Genomic DNA, 17,907 nt, shown 5'->3' on the forward strand with positions numbered 1-17,907 from the left:
AGGACGCCGCGCGACGAGAAGCGGTCAAGCGGCAGCGGAGGCAGGCCTATTGGGCTGGGCATCATTTGGGCTGTAGTCTCTGTACAACTGACCTGAGCGGGTGAGGAAGAGGGCCGGGAGAACGGCCTATTGGGCTGTACATAAAGGCCTTTCGCCAATAGCACTAATTGAATTGATCGCATCGCAGAGGAGGGAGGAGGCAATGGGCGACTAGGGGGTGCTATGGCTTCCTTATGCTTGTGCAATTTTACAAATAGCTCTATAGGTTTCTAGATAAAAAAGATAAAACCACAATTTAGCACCATTTATTATTTACATTAGATCTTTGGTCCCGTCAAGAAAGAATTGCTTCAACTGCTGGTTGCTTCACACGATGGTTAACGACGTGTTTGGATCCACCAACTAATTGAGCAGGTAGCTAATTTAATTTGATTGAGTGGGATCCAAACGGGACTAGCTAATACTCAGCTAAAGTCTTTCTGTGTATCTAGATAGTAACTATATAATTAACTGACCTAATCCAATTAATTCCAGCTAGCTAATTAATGGATTAGCTAGGTGGATCTAAACAGACTCTAATAATCTTTTATGGTACTGTTGATTGGACTTAAAATATCTCCGGTAGATCTCTGATCCCCATCAACTATCATATTGGGAAGCTCCTATAAAAATAGTGCGTGCTCCAGCAGATTCTATTTATCTTTCCTATTTCTCAATATTTATCTTTCCAAATAGAGGGAGAGTTGGCAGTGCCCCGGTACGGATAGTTGGATCTAAATAAGATTATTGGGGAACTGCAAAAGCAGCTCCCCTTATAACTATAAATGAAATATTAAGACATTCATATTAGCTGGTTATTGGGTTGCTGAACATGAGCTAATTTAATTTTCTTTTTCACGCCTGTTGCGCATGACTTGACCGGCTGCTGTCTGCACTTGTCTTGCCGCAGCTCCTATTCTTCGAATGTGATTACCTGATACCGAGATAACCTTGTTTCTCCAAATGTGTAGCAGATCTATCCTTCTTCCACCAAACTTCAACGCCGGAGTTGTGACGGTGCTTAATCTGAAAGACTTGATGAACATCATGATAGCTCGCCAAATATTTTCATTTTTTTAAACATGCATAGGGCAATCTTGCCGGCCGTGCTGTTCCTTCCAAGAAGACGACTACAGCAAGCTAGATGATCGGGTTTAGGTAAGAACACACACTAGTCAAGAAACCAGATGGTAAAGGATTGCCAAATTGGCCAAGGATCCTTGAATACGGGATCGGAAAATATGACAGGAAGCGGGGCATCCGATCGGCTACTTGCCAGTCAAGGGATTACGTGTGCTGACTGGTGAGAATCGGGCATAAACCTAACAAAGCTCTTATGGGCCATTTGCATTGGCTAGGAAACATTGTGAGTCCACATCTTGGACTTCATTAGCGATGCCTGACCAACTGGACATGCATGTGTGCATGTCTATCCTAAATTTCTCCTTTTCCTTTCGACTATAAACCGGCCTATCGCCTCATGTCTCCGGTTCCAAATGCAATTTCATTAGGACACCGACACGGTACATTATGGTATTTTGCCTAATCACATACATGAAAACATATTATTTTTAATAGAAAATACTGCATATTATGAAGTCATTTTTCATGTTGAATCTAGTAGCATCAATCTTATGTTGCCAATCTATAAAACGTTTTGCTACTTGATGACCAAAGTGTGACTTAGTAGCACCTATCTTATGTTGATTGAAATTGGCAGTATATCCTTTTTTTTTCTCAGCGTGACAATAACACCAGGATAGTGCTATAGTATATTAAGGTCGTGCTTGGTTGTCTACATTAGGGTCTATCCAGACTTGGGTAATGAAGGTTCGTGGTTTGTTATTATTGTCCACTTGTTTTATTACGCAGGATTAATTAGAGAACGCAAAAGGGGTTCTAAGCCTCTGCACTGCGGAGCTGGCTTGGGCTAGCCTGCACTGGATTTAATGCAGGCTTCAGGAAGTGCAAGGAACCAAACACGGACTAAGTGTAGATGGCCAGCAAAGGACTCTAGAAAGCCATATTCTGTTCACTCGAGAACATTGAAAGCTATCTTGTTGACCAGGTGACGGACTTGCATTAAAAAAAAGACAAAATTTGGACGAAAGGTTACGATGATGAATCGAAAAGGATCTTTGGCAACTTAATTCGCAGGTCCATTCCTGGCATGAAGAAGTCCAACTTTGAACCCTCAATTATTCAATCGTTCAATATTGATCTCCCACATTATGATGTTGGACACTAGTTCCTCCTCATCTTCTGGAACCGGGAATCCTCGTTGCAAATGCAAATGCAAAGTGGGTTCCATTGATTAGGTTCAGGGTACACCTAGCACGCTCCAATCTTCACTCTCCAACTGGCTCCACCTTAAAATAAGAGCAAGTATTATAAGATCAGGCTGTATGAGTTGCCACGTCATATTAGTACTGAGGTGGAGGAGAAAGAAGAGGAGAGAGAGGAAAAAGGGGCTGCAAGTTTACATCCAGCTGACACACAGGTTCCAAGATAATTTGTGAGAGGATAAGGTGGGCTATATATTAATGATGGAACCTATATCAACAACGAACTATTATACGAGTTGGTTATTGGATGGGCTGTAAGTGATGTAGCACTAGTATAAAACCAACAATAGACTAAATTATTAGCCTTGCTCTAAAGGTGGTCATGCCTCAAACCAAGCGATCCATGTCAACATCACCTCGCCCTCGCAAGTTTATTGGTCGGTGCAATAGGGGCTCTAGTCTATTAGTTAGACCGTTAGAGCATCTAATTATGATTCAACGGGTCTAGATTCAACTTCTCGTGGGAATGATTCTCGTGACTACTAATTTGTTTGAAACTTGCTAAAATAACGCTATATGTGGGACCGGGGAGTACAATATAAGCAACTTAAAATGTACTCGCTAGCAAGTGCCACCTCCAACCATATAAGCAACAGGAACTCTGGCCGGTTGCCTTGAACTAACCTAAGCTCACACAACTATAGATAGCATCCCGAAGCAAAACTTCAGTGACAGCAATGGTGCTGCTCCTTGAGTCTCTCTTGCTAGCCTTCATCTTCCTCGCATGCCATGCCACACATGTGGCGCCCCAAGCTTTACTGGAAGCTTCCGCAACCTCCACCCCCGGCGCCATCAGTGACTACCTCGCGCTCATGTCTTTCAAGTCGCGCATAATGAGTGACCCATCGCGATCCCTTGCCTCATGGGGTAACCTATCCCTTCCAATGTGCCAGTGGCACGGCGTGGTGTGTGGCTTGAGCAGAAGCCGCCGTGGCCGTGTGGTTGTGCTAGACCTCGGCGAGCTCAGCCTCCTTGGCACCATCACCCCTGCGCTCGGCAACCTCACATACATGAGGCGGCTCAACCTTGCTCAGAATCACTTCCACGGCGATCTGCCTCAAGAGCTCGGTAATCTTCATGACCTTGAAACTCTGCAGCTTAGCTACAACTCCATCCAAGGGCAGGTTCCACCGTCGCTGTCGAACTGCACTCGTCTTGTCAGTGTTTCTCTCCATGGTAACAGACTGCAAGGTGAGCTACCAAGCGAGTTGAGCTCGTTGCATAATCTTCAGTTACTCGATCTTGGTGAAAACAGGTTTACAGGAAGAATCCCTCTCAACATTGGAAGCCTTGTAAATCTGAAACATCTCATCCTAAAATTCAACATGACAGGAGAAATCCCAACAGAGATAGGAAGGCTTGAGAATCTTAACGAGCTATCTCTAGGTTACAATCAATTCTCTGGGACACTCCCTACTTCACTTGGAAACCTCTCAGCGCTCACCTTTCTCAGTATTCCCGCCAATAAACTAGAAGGAAGCATACCACCACTGCAATCACTATTGTCTCTTAATGTACTTGAATTGGCACAAAACAAGCTCGAAGGAACCATACCTTCTTTCTTAGGAAACCTGTCATCACTAAAATATTTAGATTTCCAAGAAAACGCTCTAGTGGGTCGGATCCCAGAATCATTAGGAAGTCTTGGGTTGCTTACAACCCTCTCTCTCTCAACTAACAACCTTTCAGGTTTGATACCCGATGTGCTTGGAAACCTCCAAGCTCTCACTGGACTTTATATAGACACTAACAAACTGGAAGGCTTTTTTCCGCTTTCGTTGCTCAATCTCTCTTCTCTCGAAATTTTGAACATACAATTCAATAACTTGACTGGGAGTTTTCCATCTGATGTAGGTAGCAAGTTTCCAAACCTAAAACAGTTTCTTGTAGCAGATAATCAATTTCGTGGTACACTGCCATCATCCCTATGCAACGCCACGATGCTACAATGGATTCAAACAGCATCAAATTTCCTATCGGGAACAATTCCCCGGTGCTTGGGAGCTCGCCAAAAGAACCTGTCTATAGTGTGGCTTGAAGCAAATCAGTTCGAAGCAACAAATAATGTTGATTGGGAATTCTTGACTAGTCTAACCAACTCTAGCAAGATGAAGGTATTAGATGTTGGTACGAACAAACTCCAAGGCGTGTTACCAAATTCAATTGCTAATCTCTCAACACAATTGGAGTATCTTGTAATGTCATAAAACAATATAGCTGGAATAATAACAGAAAGAATAGGCAACCTTGTCAACTTGAAAGAGCTTATCATGAATCATAACATTCTCAAAGGCGTTATTCCAGCATCTCTCAGCAAACTCAAGAATTTGAACAAATTATCTTTATCAAATAACGCTTTGTCAGGTCCCATACCTGTAACTTTTGGCAATCTTACAAGACTTACTATCCTTCTCCTTAGCACTAATGCGATTACTGGAGCTATACCTTCTAGTCTTCAGTAACTGCCCTTTAGAAGTGTTGGATCTCTCTCATAATAACCTCTCTGGCCCGACACCTAAAGAACTATTTTCCATAACTACATTATCAAGGTTCATGTATCTTGCACATAATTCCTTATCTGGATCTTTCCCAATAGAAGTGGGGAATCTCAAAAATCTTGGCGAACTTGATTTCTCTAGCAATATAATTTCTGGTGTGATTCCAACATCCATTGGTGAGTGCGAAAGCTTGGAACGTCTCAATATATCTGGTAACCTCCTTCAAGGGACCATTCCACTGTCACTAGGAAATCTAAAGGGACTCTTGATGCTTGACCTTTCTTACAATAATTTATCTGGGACCATTCCTGAAATCCTCGGCAGCTTGAGAGGTCTTTCTTCCTTGAATCTCTCATTCAATAACTTCCAAGGTGGAGTCCCAACAGATGGGGTATTTCAAAATTCCGCTGCAATCTTGATCACTGGAAATGATGGCCTCTGTGGTGGTATCCCTCAATTGAAATTGCGACCATGCTCCAACCACACCAACAAGAAGCCATCTTGGAAACTTATCATAGCAGTCTTCACGAGCAGTGCATTTCTCTTGGTCGCACTAGTATTTGCATTGTGCAAGTTCCATCAAAAGAATGGGAAGATAAAAGCAGACCTACAAATAGCAGTCATAAGTGACAAGTATATGAGGGTCTCTTATGCTGAGTTGTCCCATGCAACAAATGGTTTTAGTTCGGAGAACCTCATTGGAGCAGGGAGCTTTGGCTCAGTCTACAAAGGAAGAATAGGAGACAGTGGCAATCACATGGTCGTTGCCATTAAGGTTCTCAACCTCATACAACGCGGCACATCTCAAAGTTTTGTGGCAGAATGCGAGACTTTACAATGTGTTCGACATCGAAATCTTGTGCGGATATTGACGGTCTGCTCAAGTATTGATTCTCTGGGCCGTGAGTTTAAGGCTATTGTGTATGAATTCCTACCAAATGGAAATTTAGATCAACGGCTGCACCAACGTATCATAGAAGATGGTGAACAAAAGACACTAGATCTGCTTGCAAGGTTATGCATTGCAATCGATGTGGCATCCTCACTAGATTATCTGCACCAACATAGGCCAACACCGATTATTCATTGTGATCTTAAGCCAAGCAACATTCTCCTGGACAAGGACATGGTTGCTCGTGTTGGAGATTTCGGACTTGCAAGGTTTCTACATCAAGAAACAGATAAATCTAGTGGATGGGCATCAATGAGAGGATCAATTGGTTATGCAGCTCCAGGTGTGCTTCTTTTTCTACTTTATTCTCTTCTCGGATACTCCAATGACCAATATGCTTGCTTCAATCAAAGTTTAAGGCTTTATTAGTTTTACTATCAGATATGTACAGCTCAACAGAACTCAATCCTCACAAGAGATATGCAACATGTCCAAATTATAAACTATATACTTAAGAACTGTGCTTTTTCCGTGTATGGGTGTAGAGGCTGGAATATTTTCCTTTATCTAAAAAAACAACTGTGTTTGGAACTAATAAGTAGTATAAATAATCAATATATCTGCATATCTAAAGGTCTTGTTTTCTTTAAGAAACAACTGACTCTGGTTGGTTTCAGAGTATGGACTGGGCAACGAAGTCTCCACCCATGGTGATGTCTATAGCTATGGCATTCTATTGCTGGAGATGTTCTCTGGGAAAAGACCAACAGACAGTGAGTTTGGAGAAGCCATTGGGCTCCGCAAGTATGTTCAGATGGCATTGCCAGACAGAGTGAGGATTATTATAGACCAACAGCTACTATCAGAGACAAGAGATGGGGAAGAAGGCACCTTGAACTCCGGCAGCTTCAGAGATATGAGAATTGCCTGCGTTACTTCAATTTTGCAGGTTGGGATTTCCTGTTCAGAGGAGGCACCGATGGACCGCCCATCGATCAGTGATGCTCTAAAAGAGCTGCAAGCAGTTAGAGATAAGTTTCACATGCATTTGTCTGGCGAAGGAGCACCGTCAATCTGCTGAAGCATTCGAAGGACTTTATTCCAGATAAGAGACAAGCTTCGTAAGAACTTGCTCGTAGTAGTACTGCCAAGGCAATAAAACGCTATGGTTGTCATTTGTCAAAATCTCGGTTCTGCTGTTTGATTTGATGACTTTATTATCCGATTTAGATGACATGATTCTACGATGATTCTAGTCAAGAGAATCTATGCTTCTATAATTTTAACGTTAATGATTATACGTTTATATGATCGACATCTTACATAAAGACCTCCAATTCGACTTAGAACTAATACCCGTTCAGAGAACTCATACAATAGCCAGGCCTGGGCATAAAAACCGAAAACCGAAACCTGAAACCAAAATAACCGAAACCGAAACCGAAAACACCGAAACCGATCTAACCGAGAGCTATTTCGGTTGTCATTCCTCAGAAACCGAAATAAATTTCGGTATTCGGTTTTTATTCGGTTTAAACCGAAAAAACCGAAAAAGCCCAGTATTTTTCAACAAACCCTATCCCTAATGGCCTAATCCCGTGAGTCCCAGCCTCCCAGGCTCGAGTGCCCGTCAGCCCGTGCCGCTGTGCCCGCCGCGCCCCCGAGCTCCCGCCGCCGCCCGAGCCCCGCGGCCGCCCGCAGCACCCGCCGCCGCCCGCCGCGCCCCAGCCCCGCCGCCGCCCGCAGCGCCCGCCGCCACCCGCCGCGCCCCCGAGCCCGAGCTCCCGCCGCGCCCCCGAGCTCCCGCCGCCGCCCGCCGCGCCCCCGAGCTCCCGCGTCCGCCCGCAGCGCCCGCCGCCGCCCGCCGCGCCTCGGGACCCGCCGCCGCCCGCCGCGCCCTGGCCCCGCCGCCGCCCGCAGCGCCCGTCGCGCCCCCGGGTTCCAGTCGCCGCCATGGCAACTGTTATATGCTGTTCGGTTTTTTCGGTAAAACCGAAATACCGAACCGAAAAAACCGAAAACCGAACGCTCGGTTTACAGTTTCCCATATACAATTTCGGTTTTTATTTTTCATTAACCGAATTTCTGAAAAAACCGAAATACCGAACCGAATTAATTCGGTTAACCGAATGCCCAGGCCTTGTATTCTATGATGGACTTAGACACTACGAAAAAAATTAAACATTCCGCGACTCCAGCTGCTGGGCCTTGCTAATGGGGGAAACCAGGCAACCAATAAACACAACCAGAAAGTGCCGGAAGCTGGTGCCTCTGCCACTCTTCGCTATACACTGTCTAGAACCCGGTTTCACAGAAGGAACCTAAGATCCTAATATTTTGTAATCGCTCCTCCAGCTTAATTATATCGAGCAATCGCGTGGCTGTCACATGGACATCATTAGTTGATTACTACTACAAACACGGATCCCCTAAGCTACAAGTATGGCAATTTTTTGTTCACCGATTTTGCTAATGCGACCGGAGCTACGCTGGGAAGGGAAGAGCCGCTTACCTCATGCACGGGCTCAACGCGGGGAGTATAGCAGAATCTGCCGCCGCGCAGGAAGGGGCCGCCGCCGCCGGCTGCTGCGCGGGGAAACCAGGATAGGTTGCGGCGCCGAAGGATCCGCAGAGGCGAACCCGCGCCGGGGGAAGGGGGAGCCGGAGCGGCGGCTCGAGGAGTTCGCCGGCGTGAGCAATCCGAACCGAGGGCGCACCGGGACGGATGCGGAAGCAGGCTTGGGCCGGCTTAGGCTTCATGGGCCAGGCTCTAGTTGGGCTGTGGTCGACTTGTCGAAATCATTCTTCTTCTCATTTCTTTCTCTCTCTTTTTTTTAAAAAAACGCCCGTTGCGTTCTCCTTTGGCGGATTCTTGTCGCGCGGAAGCAGCCAGGATAAGCAGCGGTGGACATAGCGGATAGATCTTCAACGTCACTCTTATTTTTTTTAATCATCGCTCGCATGGTGGCGATTGGCGGCCTGCGGATTACCAACGACGAACTCCGGCGTCACAGTTCTGCACTCCTTTGGCTTTGGCGTCCTGCTGGCGGGAAGCAGCCAGAGTAGGCAGCGGCGGACACAAGGATGGATCCTTCAACGTCATAGGCTAGTAAATAGCAGTGATAGGAGTAAGGTCGCCAACACCGTCTCCAGTTACTACCCATGTGATAAGCTAATCTCCATATCCAGCATTACTAAAGCAAGCCATGATCTCTTGGTACGTCAATCAGAATTCTAATCGGAATTCCGATAATAGTACAATGAGTTAAGGTCCGAAACCGTTTATAACTTGCGTTTAACGAGTAAAATAGAAAAACACTGAACTTCTCAACTGATACGTATTATATTATTATAAAATACATATGATACACGATAAAATAATAAAATTGTAAAGAAAACACACCAACCCTAACTCACTTTAATCTGAGCCTGATTTTCAACCTTAAACCGTAAAACTTACTAACTGTTCATGTTCAGGTTACAATAAAGCTCTCAGTCACTACACCACGGTTGGCACTACACCACGGTTGGCTTATAGTAACTTGCGATCAGTTGCTAAAAGCGCTTGCAACAACTTGCGATCAGTTGCTATAGGGTTTTAGCAACCGACGCGGTCCGTCGCTGTAAGTGGGGTTGCTAAAGGCTTTAGCAACCGTCCACTTCTTTAGCAACCGACCCTCCATAGCTGTTGTATACCTTTACCAACCGAATGTACAACCCATTTAGCAACCAACAGTAAGTTATGGAGACTGATATAATCTGAATAAGTAATGTTAATTCAGAGCTATTTATGCTGTAAACCAATTACAGTAAACAAACAGTCACATAGTCATAAGTAAATAGGCAGTCCTTCACATGATGACTGAGTAAACAAGCAAGAAATCATCACAAATGACTTATATCAAGTTAATTGACTTCATTAAGCAGTCCTTCACATGGTCATAAGTTACCATCATCTTTCCAAATGATCCAACTAATGAGGCCTAACTAGCTAGTTTTGTCACAAAAGCAACCACACTTGCAATTAGTTTACAGCATAATGTTTGCATGTTTACAAAATCTGTCACAAAAGACTTCCATGCCATGTACTTGAAACAATCCTGCACAAGCTTCTGGCACCCAGAATTCTTCAGCCTACACTAAGATCCTAACAGTCCTGCAATTATCAATTCTTCAGCTTATCCCTTCCTGGACACTAAGAGGAAAAAATTAGTTAGTTATCAAGTGAAAGCAACGATGACAAAAAAAAGTGCTACTTGCAACTAACAACAGGTTGAGTTGGCTGTCTTAATGCTTTAATCACCCAGCAGGTTGAACATTGTCATTTTTTTAATTTCTGTCATATGCGCCACTTGCAACTAACAACAGCTATCCTAAGAACAAACAAAAGTAGTTCCAATAACAAGTAGGTTGCTGGCTGTTGCATATATAGTTCTGTCTCTATCCTAAGAACAAACAAAAGTAGTTCTGTCATGGTAAAACAGCAACTTATGAGAAGGCTGGTGCATTTGTCAACCACAATATATACCTGAACCAGCTGGTGCCTTGTTTGTAACCTTCAGCTGTTAACATTAGAAACAATTATTTAATAATGGTCACATATATGAATCAAAATATAAACAAGCTGAAGCATATCTCATTACCTTCTTGTATGGCCATGCAAGCCTTCTCATCCTAGTATCAGCCATAGTTTGCATGTTGCCATATGGACGAGGAAGAACTTCATCTCGCTTGAGCACACAAGTCACAATAACTTCACAATATTGCCTTCCAATTGGCTCACCTCCAACTATTGTGTCCGGTTTAGTGGAAACAATTTGTGCTCTTTGCTCAATTTCAGCCTCCAACTCAAGTATACGCCGTTGTAGAGCAGCCTTCTCATTTTCAGCCTTGTTACGAGCAAAGATAATTCAATGTTTGTATTATATTTGTCTAGGATATTTTATGCCTTCATCACAATAATAAAATAATCAGGGTTCAGGAATAAGATAATTATGAGGGGCAATCACCTCATCAGTGAGGAGAATACTGTCTAAAACAGCAAATCCTGCAGCAACACCACCTTCATTTGATGAAGAAACTTTGGTGCGCATTAAGTAACCAGACTGATTATTTAAGATCACCTTATCTTTGTTCCTGGGATCGAACATCAAAATATTAATGTCAGAATCAGAATGTGTAATTTCATTAGGGAAATGAGAAGGTAATAATATGGAATATTCATAGAGCACAGATGCTTGAAACTTCAATAGGTAATTACCGCAGGTAGGCTCCATATATCCCTAGCTCAGAGATTGTAAGGTCCTCAAAGCAATCACCGCCCCTAACTAGGGGAGTAAGAGAAGCTTTTGATCCTCTGCATCAGTATGTATGCCGCAAGTGACTCCCCCTGTTCCTTCTGGAGCTTGATCAGCATGTCTCGCAAATCATGACCATATATGTTGTTCCCTGAAATAAATAATCAGGAATTAGGATCCAGAGAAGATTTAGCCAACTGTGTGATTTACAAGTGTTCCGAATACATACCTCCGCCTTCTCGCTGAGGCTTCAAGACAAAAAGGTCAGGTTTCTCTATTGCTGATTTCACAATCTCTTCATTCTCCAAGCTCCACAAACCTGCAAAACTTTTACGTAGTTTGGCAATGTCCTCCTTGTTGTCAAGGAACCTGAGACATATCAGATAGTGGTTTAGATTGTGCTAATGCTCTAAATCACAATAGACAATGAAATACAATCCAGTCAAGAAGCTTAAAGTAAGTTTATAGCACTAGAAGGTAAGATGTCCTGTCAAGTTGATATGTACTTGTTTCCTGAGAAGAACTAATGTACTTTGCGCATCACCGAAATATACCAGCGAATCATCCATTGGTACTAAGAATCACCTTTCAAGGACATTAGGTTTTGCTAATTCATGCTGGATCTTTTTTGTTCCTACTAAATGGTACGATATTGAAGGACACTTGCGGATGACTGTTCCATCAAAAGTCTCGCTCTCCACTCCTGGAATAAGACGGGAAAATGTCAAAGTAAGACTGGTGCGTTATCACAAAAAAACCAGTTATTATGCATCCTCAACTCATGCTGTACACAAGAGTGAAATTCATGCACAAGAAAAGTACGTTGTTTAATAAAGGAAAAGGAAGCAAAGAGCATTGTAACAATTCAAAGAACTCTTATGATTTTTAAACCAGCAAAATGCGCTTTCAATCTGATCTAGAAATTTGCATCTATAGAAATATTTTGAATTAACAAATGCTAGATTGCATACCGCTTCCGAAGGGTAATCAGCTGGTGCATACCCAGCTCTGAAATACACAACAGCAACGGCACGACCATCTCTGCAATTCACAGATTTGCATACTAAGTACTAATAGCAATAACAAGCCTTTCTTCATGTCTGTATGGGATACTTACATCACAAGTGTTCCATCCGTAAGCACCTGGCCTTCAGCTTCAACAAGGCAGGGCGGAGGCGGGCGCGCGGGCCGCGGTGGGCGCGCGGGCGTGCGGGCGGCGGCGGGCGCGCAGGCGCGCGGGCGGCGCGTGGGCGGGGGGCGCGCGGGTGGCAGCGGGCACGCGGGCGCGCGGGCGGCGGCCGGCGGCGGCCGGCGGCGGGCGGCGGCCGGCGGCGGCCGGCGGCGGGCGTGCGGACGCCGGCCGGCGGCGGGCGTGCGGACGCCGGCCGGCGGCTGGGGCGCAGCTGTGCAGGCAGGAGCGTGAGACAATTAGGGTTGGGGAGGGGTGGGGGGGCAGCCGTTTGTTGGGCCACTTTCGATTTGGGCTGCAAATTCAACTAAAATTTTCGCGCGTAGTTTGGGCGCGCGGGAGTCTGCCCGTCTAAACATTTAGCTACCGACTGTCGGTCTCGATATAATATATTTACCAACCGATCGTCTGTTGATATAACCGTACAGTTTTAGCAACTGATCGACTATTACTAAAACGGCTTTTAGCTACCAACTTTCCGTCCTAACCTTTTAACAACCAACAGCTAGTAGTTAGTATCAGTTGCTAAATGTCATCCGTGGTATAGTGAGTGTTAATAGTGGTTTTCTCTGCAATTCTCGGTTGACAATTGATATGTAACCCACAAAAGATCAATTATACTGAAGTCGTACAGCTTTAAGTCAAACTGGTATGTATAAAAAGATTAATTATACTGAAGCCGTACAACTTTAAGTCAAACTGGTACGTAGTTTCGAGTTAATTGTCCCCGAATCATATAATAAGTATGGCTATACACTTTGTTACCAAATATTGGGGTGGGGGGTGTTCAAGGAAGAGCTGCGCTATGATAGAGGAAAGGTCGCCGGAGGCAAGCTTTCTGAAGGGTGGTGGGCAGGCCGGATGTGGAGGCAGGTGAAGCCTTCTTATCGGTGAGGCGGTGATGGACATCTGGTAGTTAGGTGATGCCATGGCGGATCAGGCCGCGTTAGCTAGGTTAGCGTGGAGGCAGGGGGCTATGGCTACGGACATTGTAGAGGCAGCCGTGGGGGGATGGATTGGAGGAAGGCATGGGCAGGAGTGTCACGTAGCAGTTGAAGCTCACCATACATGGATAAAAAAGGTTTGGAGGTGCAGATTGAGTTGGAGGTAGAAGATTTAAGTGGCTCGTTGGATTTTTATTTGACAGTTAGTAGAAGATTGAGCAACATTTCCTTTGTGAAACGCACAGATCTACCATACAATTTTCAAATAAAAATTGAATGCATGGAAGTTAAAAGATGCAACCAAGGTTTTAAATGGTTGACTCAAAACAACCCTAACTCCTTAATATGTGACTGAGGGAGCATGCATATTACAGATGAGTTAACACAATAAATCTATTACTCCCTTTGTTCCAAAATATCTATCTTTTAGTATTTTTAAGTTAAACTTTTCTAACTTGACCGAGCTTATAGAAAAGTACACCAATATCTACAATACCAAACTAGTTTTATTAAATTTTGTGCCGATAGTGTATTTATCTGATATTATAGATATTAATATATCTTATACAAGTTTGCTTATAAAGTTAAAGAATTTTGACCTAGGAAAAGAAGTAAACTGCCTATCGACCTGCTTTTTTCACGTATGGAGTACCCTTGTTCTCATTCAGCAATCCAAAATTTTGGAACGGAGTAGCTAGGCCTGCATGGATGGAATTGCCTCGCTAAGGATAGCTGCCCCGGACAAAAACCGAAGCAAAATAGAACCTGACTGCCACAAACTTTGCGTTATCAACTGCATGCAGAGACTACTATCTAGTAACACACAATTGTCTTGTCTTCCTCGCAGCCACAGCAACCTGCATGCCGAGGAATGTCTACATGCATATTCATCTGAGTGAGTGGATGGCGGGGGACGGGATGGCGTCTGCGGCGGCGGACGCGGTGCTGGTGCGGACGGCGCGGCGCTGCGGCGGGTGCGACGGGCGCGAGGACGCCGCGGTGGACGCGCTGCTGCAGTGGCAGAAGATGGGCGACCTGCTCATCGCGGCGTCGCTCCTGTCCATCCCGCTGGAGCTGCTCTACTTCGCCACGTGCGCCGCGCTGGCGCCGCTCCGGCGGGCGCTCCTCCAGCTCGGCACCTTCATTGTCATGTGCGGCGCGTACCACCTGCTCAACGCCCTCGCCTACGACCGCCCGGGCTCCCGCCGCGTCCTCCTCGCCCTCACCTTCGCCAAGGCCCTCGGCGCGGTCGCCACCTCCGCCGCCGCCGTCTCCCTCCCCGTCTTCTTCCCGCGCCTGCTCCGCATCAAGGTCCGCGAGTCCCTGCTCCGCACCAAGGCGCGCCAGCTCGACCGCGACCTCGCCGCCGTCCGGCGCCGCGAGGAGGCCGTGTGGCGCGTAGCCCGCGCGGTCGCGCGCCACGTCCGCGACTCCGCCGACGCGCGCGCCATCCTCCGCACCACCACGCTCCAGCTCGCCGCCGCCCTCAGCCTCCACGAATGCGCCGTCTGGATGCCCGCCGCGCTCCCCCACCGCGGCGTGCTCCAGCTGACCCACCAGCTGCTGCCGGACGAAGGCGGCAAGGTGCTCGACAGGGGGACACGCGCCATCTCCGTCCGTCACCCTGACGTGGCCGCCGTACTGGCCAGCAAGGACGCCGAGGTGCTCAGGCCAGGCTCCGTGCTTGAGGCGGCGACCGGCGGGGGCCTGCCGCCGGCAGGAGTAGCGGCTGCCATACGGATCCCATATTTCCACGGAGGGAGCTGCGCGTCAGAGCTGGCGGGCTACGCAATCTTAGTCCTGGTTCGTCGCGGTAACGACGACCATAGGTCATCATCATCTGCAGCTTCGACTTGGAGCAATCAGGATCTGGAGGTCGTGAAGGTCGTCGCCGACCAGGTGGCCGTGGCGCTCTCCCACGCGGCGGCGCTGGAGGAGTCCCAGCTGATCCGGCGCGAGCTGGCGGAGCAGCACGGGGCGCTGGTGCACGCGAGGAGCGAGCTCGAGGCCGCGACCAGGTCGAGGAACGCCGCGCGCGGCGCGGTGCGCGACGCCGTGGGGAGGCCGATGCACGCCGTCGTCGGCCTGCTCTCCGTGATGCAGCAGGAGGCCGCCGCGTTGCGCCCCGAGCAGAGGCTCGCCGTCGACGCCATCGCCCGGACAAGCGCCCTCTCCTCGACTCTGGTCGACCACGTCATGGAGACACTGTCGACGACGACGGGCAACCATGACCCGCCACCGCCGTCTAGTGGTCCTACGCTGGTGGCGAGGCGGCCGTTCGACCTCCGCTCGCTGGTCACGGACGCGGCCAGCGTCGGCGGATGCTTAGCCCTCTGCCGGGGCCTCGGCTTCTCGCACCACCTGGAGGCCAGCTCCCTTCCGGAATGGGTGGTCGGCGACGACAAGAGAGTCTTCCACCTCCTGCTGCACATGGTGGGAGCTCTGCTGAGCCGATGCCACGGCCATGTCGCCGGCGGCGTCCTATCGTTTTCCGTCTGCAGCTTCAGCAACATCGTTGGCGACGACCAGGATCGGATCCCGGTGCCAGAGCGAGCGAAATTCTCCGGTGGCAACCAAGTGTTTGTCAAGTTCCAAGTTGGGCTCACAAGGTCACCGGAGAGCGACCCCGGGAGTTCACCTGCAACTCGCCCGCCACCGTCTGGCCTCGCCCCCGAATCCGGTGACGACACCGGCGTGCGGCTGAGCACAGCCATGTGCAAAAGGATTGCGCAGGTATTTATATGAATTTTATTTTATCATAGAAAAATTATATATCTAAATTTATCAAAATAACCTATAATTTGGAACTGATGGAATATTACGCATTCATTCTACCTAAAATTTGTTCAGATGATGAATGGAAACATGTGGTGGGCATCCGAGTCCGAAGGCTTTGGAGAAACCATGACGCTCCTCCTGCGGTTCCAGCTGCAGCAGCCACTCAATCCGCACGTGCCCGGTTCAGGCACGTACCGGATCGGAGCCTCGGTTCCCCACCACCACCACCACTTCAACGGCCTGAGGATCCTGCTCGCGGACGGCGACGCCACGAGCATGGAGGTCACACGGAAGCTCCTCGAGCGGCTCGGCTGCGAGGTGCTGCCGGTGCCGTCGGCCGCCGACTGCCTGAGCCTGCTGGGGTGGAGCGGCGGCGGCGCCGCCGCCGCCGCCGCCGAGCCGCCGTTCCAGATGGTGGTCCTCGACATCGACGCGAGCGGCGCCGGCGCCGCGGCCGCCGCGGCGAATGGATTCGAGGTGGCCCTCAGGATCCGGGAGCTCAGCAACGCCTGCTGGCTGCTGATCCTCGTCGCCGTGGCGGCCAGCGGCGTCGACGACGGCGTGCGCGACATGTGCCGGCGGGCGGGGGTGAACGGGCTGATCCAGAAGCCCGTCACGCTCCCGGCGCTGGGAGCTCAGCTCCGGAGTGTCCTCCAGAGCAACTGATCCGGCGAAGCTGATGCGTTGGGTGCTTGGGTTGCATGGCACAAATGGCTCCTCTTTCCTGAAAAAAAAATAAAGATCATGTAATGGACACACATGATCAATTGCTCGTGTTCTTAGCGTATAGTATCAAGAATTCAATTATATATGCAAGGGTTCTAAAATAGCTGGGCTCTAATCTTATTTAATTTAAAACTAAATATATATAAAATATACATAAGGGTCAAATTGGATTGCGAAGAGAACACCAGATCCGTTACCACCTCTTTACATCACTAGATTTTTTTTATGACCAACTTGTGTCAATGTGTCTTGGATACCATACTACCATCCCTCTTCTTTTGCCACCAACATGCCTGCATCTTTGTAGACATGAAATTCCCTTGCTCTGTTTTCCATCTGTTTGGGCACTGTTATCGCCCCTTGCTCTGTTCCATATAGATCATAGTTTATAGGTATAGTTGGACAGACGGGCGGCCCGCCCAACACGGCACGGGACACAGCCCGTTTAAGCACGGTTGCTGAACGGGCTGTGCTGTGGCAGTCCACAGGCTGACCACTGCGGCCCAAGCACGGCACGAAACTGCCTTAGCCGTGTCGTGCTGGTCCAATCGACCCGTTTGGTCTGGAACATTGCTCGCATGGAGGGATGGGCGGGCACCGGTCGCGCCGCCGCGCAGGGAGGAGATGCGGCGGGCACCGGCCGTGCCGCCACGTGTGGAGCGGAGGAGCGGCGGCCGCTGGTCACGCAGCCACATGCGGGTGTGGAGGGGAGGAGTGGTTGCCGGCTACGCCGTTGTGCAGGGAGAGATGGAGAGGGGGGGTGCCGCTGGATGGCCACGCTGTCGTGTGCGGAGGGGAGGGTGGATGAGCAGGTGAGGGTGGGGGAGCCCCAGCCGCCGGGAGAGGATGGATGGAGGCCAAGCGTCGGCTGCCAATCTCGCCGCCGCGCGTGGATGAAAGGAGGCGGGCGCCAATGAGCGGGGACGGGGGCCAGCCTCGCCGCCGCGCTGGGAGGTGAGGAGGTCGGGCATCGGCCGCGAAGGGGGGTCAGGGAGGGGAGCAAGTTGTCGACGACCAGGGAGTGGATAGGGTTGGCGAGAGTTAGGGTTTAAGGTGTAGAAGGAGTATATACGTAGGCTGAATGTGAGGATTTAGTGTGGTGGTCTGTCAATCTGAGCAGACCACTAATTGTGCCGGGCTGGGTTGGCCCACGTGCCGAGGGGTCAGCCCAAGCATGGCACGAGGCACGGGCTGGGCCG

The 17,907-nt window shown here is 48.5% G+C and overlaps 1 protein-coding gene and 2 pseudogenes across 1 annotated transcript; 2 read left to right on the forward strand and 1 right to left on the reverse strand.

The window, feature by feature from the left end:
• The first annotated feature begins 2,445 nt into the window (after positions 1 to 2,445).
• Positions 2,446 to 6,855, forward strand: LOC112885532 (annotated as a pseudogene).
• A 3,359-nt stretch (positions 6,856 to 10,214) lies between these two features.
• Positions 10,215 to 12,262, reverse strand: LOC112885563 (annotated as a pseudogene).
• A 1,860-nt stretch (positions 12,263 to 14,122) lies between these two features.
• LOC112885606 (ethylene receptor 4-like) lies at positions 14,123 to 16,648 on the forward strand. Its single transcript, XM_025951192.1, has 2 exons — positions 14,123 to 15,937; positions 16,040 to 16,648. The coding sequence occupies exons 1-2, from the start codon at positions 14,123 to 14,125 to the stop codon at positions 16,646 to 16,648; spliced, it is 2,424 nt and encodes an 807-aa protein (XP_025806977.1).
• The last annotated feature ends 1,259 nt before the right edge of the window (positions 16,649 to 17,907 follow it).

The sequence above is a fragment of the Panicum hallii genome, chromosome 1 (genome assembly GCF_002211085.1).
Source record: "Panicum hallii strain FIL2 chromosome 1, PHallii_v3.1, whole genome shotgun sequence".
NCBI classification, from domain to species: domain Eukaryota; kingdom Viridiplantae; phylum Streptophyta; class Magnoliopsida; order Poales; family Poaceae; genus Panicum; species Panicum hallii.

What these genes read in the sequence shown, in the direction of transcription:
- LOC112885606 (XM_025951192.1), top strand. Translation starts at nt 14,123, where the DNA reads ATGGCGTCTGCGGCGGCGGACGCGGTGCTGGTGCGGACGGCGCGGCGC. An exon ending in TGTGCAAAAGGATTGCGCAG is followed by an intron (nt 15,938 to 16,039) that starts GTATTTATATGA and finishes CATTCATTCTAC; the next exon opens with CTAAAATTTGTTCAGATGAT.